The sequence below is a fragment of the Nestor notabilis genome, unplaced genomic scaffold, assembly GCF_000696875.1.
Source record: "Nestor notabilis isolate BGI_N333 unplaced genomic scaffold, ASM69687v1 scaffold12623, whole genome shotgun sequence".
Taxonomy (NCBI): domain Eukaryota; kingdom Metazoa; phylum Chordata; class Aves; order Psittaciformes; family Psittacidae; genus Nestor; species Nestor notabilis.
Window position 1 is genome coordinate 20,601 of NW_009920669.1, and position 3,046 is coordinate 23,646.

A 3,046-nucleotide genomic window follows, 5' to 3' on the forward strand; every position below is an offset into this window, starting at 1 on the left:
ACTGCCATGATCAAACCCCTGCGGCGCCTCAAGCAGGAGCCAGAGGATGACCTGCCAGAAGCACCTCCCAGGTCCAAGGACAGTGACCAGTCACGGTCCAGCTCGCCCACCGCAGGGCCCAGCACGGAGGGTGCCGAGCCCAGGGACAAGAAGAAGTTCAAGATGAGGAGGAAAAGGCGGCTTCCCAATAAGGAACTGAGCAAGGAGCTCAGCAAGGAGCTTAACCAGGAGATCCAAAAAACCGAGAACAGCCTTGCCAATGAGAACCACCAACCCATCAAGTCTGAACCCGAGAGCGAGAACGAGGAGCCGAAGCGCGCGTTGAACAACAGCGAGAGACTCCATAGGTTCAGCAAAGGGTTAAACGGGACTCCCCGGGAGCTGAGGCACCAGCTCATCCCCAGCCTGCGGAGCACCCCCAGGGGCATCACCCGGCCACCGCCTTCGCTCTCGCCTCCCAAATGCATCCAGATGGAACGGCACGTTATCCGGCCACCTCCCATCAGCCCCCCTCCGGACTCGCTCCCCCTGGATGACGGGGCAGCCCACGTGATGCAGAGGGAAGTCTGGATGGCTGTCTTTAGCTACCTCAGTCATAGGGACTTGTGCATCTGTATGAGAGTTTGCAAGACCTGGAACAGATGGTAAGGAGAGTGGGAAAGTGAGATGGGTTTAATGCGTGGTGGGCTGGACTGGAATGGGAAGTGGGTGGTGGAGGTTATGGGTGATGGAGGCACTAACCTCTCCTAAAAGAGGTGTGCAGGTCACTGAAGCTCTACGGAGCCCAAGGGGAAGGGGTGACCAGCAGTGTCTGGAGCAGAAGCAAGATATCTTCTGGTGCTTGCTCAGAAACAGCAGTTCCAGCATTTCATGGGATGGGAACTGTGTGTGTGTCAGCCTCGGCGTCAGCCTGCCGGGGCTGTAGCGCCCCAGCACAGCCTGGTCTGCAGTCAGACACCACAATGTTCTTGCCTGCTGGAACGGCCAGTCTAGGTCATGCCAAGTCTTGGTGTCATTCTGCCCCCAGGACTTGCTGACTGCTAATGCGGTTGTTTGCTTAGTTCAGCTGTTAAATATCTATTGAGATACAGTGAAGGTCTCTCAGTGTTCTCTTCAGAAGGCCCATGCTGATTGTTTACCCACAGAGGGTACATGCAGAACGATCCTGTTCGCTGTGTTCCATGTCAGCAGAGCTGGTGGAGGAATTGTCAGTGCAGTGTGTCCTTCTGGTGCTCAGGGCCACCAGCATGTGAGCACTGAGGCAGTTGTGACTGCGCAGCAGCAGGAGGCCTCTGGACGCGTTTGTGTGTTGCACTGAACTTGCAGAGAAGCCTCTTGTTGGCTGTCACCTCAAATCCAACTGTCGTGTGCACACAGATGGGCAGGTTGTAACAGAGACTCCTCTCTAGCACCGTGTAGTAACAAAGTGGGTTAAAAGACAGGGAGGTTGAGAGGTTGATAATTGGGTGCGGGATGATGTGTGTGGAGTGTCTCCTCCGTGGGCTTCCTGGTGTCACAGAAAGCTGGGAAATGCCTTTTCCGCTTCAGTGCAGGGTTTTCTGCATTTTCTCACTTTTTTCCCATTAGAATCTCACATGCTCACCAGGATTTCTTGCTTGTTGCCCATAGAGCACCATAAAGAGAGCGTGAAAACACATGAGCCATGTAGCCAGGAAGAACACAAACACACGGAACAGGAGAGGGTTCAGTGGGTTTAAGGAAGGAAAGCACAGGGAAATGAGGACAGTGATACTGAAACCCAGTTGTATTCAACGTAGGCAAGAAGATGTGGCTTGTCTTTAGGGTAGAGAATGGATTTTCGTAAGCGCTGTGATGACTTAAAACAGGATCTGAAGTTGTCGACACTTGTAGTTCTGTGGAAATAACTCCCTGCTTTATTGCAGGATGTACTCGATGGGGAAACTTCAAACCCTGGTAACACTGTGTGGAACTGGGCTGCTTTCAGCGTCACTCACCCTGGTTTTTGCTATTTTGAGTAAAATGCTGTAGTTTTCCCTACTGTTTAATGACACCTTTTAAAGTGTTGCAGAAATCGGAACAAGTGCCAGATTAAGTGTTGTTGGCTCTTTTTTTCTTTTTGGGTAGGTGCTGTGACAAAAGATTATGGACCAAAATAGATTTAAACCATTGTAAATCCATCACTCCACTTATGCTCAGCGGCATTATTAGGAGACAGCCTGTAACCCTTGATCTTAGCTGGACAAATATATCTAAAAAGCAGCTGAGTTGGCTCATCAACAGACTGCCAGGTAAGTGGTGTTAATTTTGACCACCCAATTTAGCAAACCAGTTTGTGTCTGAACTGCAGTCCCCGAGGAAATGTCTACAGTGATCTGGGTATCGCAGGGGAGGAGATACGTAGGAATGAGGCATTGCTGGGTTAAAATGGGCCCAAACTGGTTATGTTGTGACTTGTTGGATGAACTAGTTTGAGGCAGGTGTTTGTCAAGAGCTAATAAATGTTGCTGTGGAAGGTGCCTGTGCTGACGTGGTTAGCAGAGGGGTCCTGCTGTCACCCACAGTAATGCAGTTCCAGGTGGTGGGAAAGATGGAGAGCTGGGCTGGAGGGTGCCCTGGAGTGCTGGGATTGTTCATCCCGTGCCTGCCCGTGGGAGCAGAGATCACTGCGGATGGATGCCTCCCTGTGCTCCAACATCTTTTGTATCCACAGGTCTTCGAGACCTGCTGTTATCAGGGTGCTCGTGGATAGCAGTGTCAGCACTTTGTAGTTCCAGTTGTCCTTTACTCCGAACTCTGGACGTGCAGTGGGCAGAAGGACTGAAAGACGCACAAATGAGAGACCTCTTGTCACCACCCACAGACAACCGGCCAGGTAACAGGCAGGAGGAGCACGGGGGGCCTGTCCCATTCACTGTGTGGCACGTTCTGCTGCTAGTCCCCTTGGAGGAAATGGGCAGAAACCCCCGTGGCTACTGCCAGAGGGGTTCTGGGCTTCGAGGTGTTCCTAGGAGTGACTTTCAACACCTCCTCGCTGGAAGCCGCTGGGTAACGAGTGATGTTCTCT

The 3,046-nt window shown here is 52.1% G+C and overlaps 1 protein-coding gene across 1 annotated transcript in view; it reads left to right on the top strand.

Annotated features, from left to right (window-relative positions):
- KDM2B (lysine (K)-specific demethylase 2B) overlaps window positions 1-3,046 on the top strand; it is a 17,160-nt gene that overhangs the window by 12,007 nt on the left and 2,107 nt on the right. The window contains exons 6-8 of the mRNA XM_010010785.1: window positions 1-644; window positions 2,107-2,270; window positions 2,693-2,854. The exon at window positions 1-644 is cut by the window's left edge and continues 45 nt beyond it. Of these exons, the coding sequence (XP_010009087.1) occupies window positions 1-644; window positions 2,107-2,270; window positions 2,693-2,854 (970 nt within the window). The remainder of the gene's footprint in view (window positions 645-2,106; window positions 2,271-2,692; window positions 2,855-3,046) is intronic.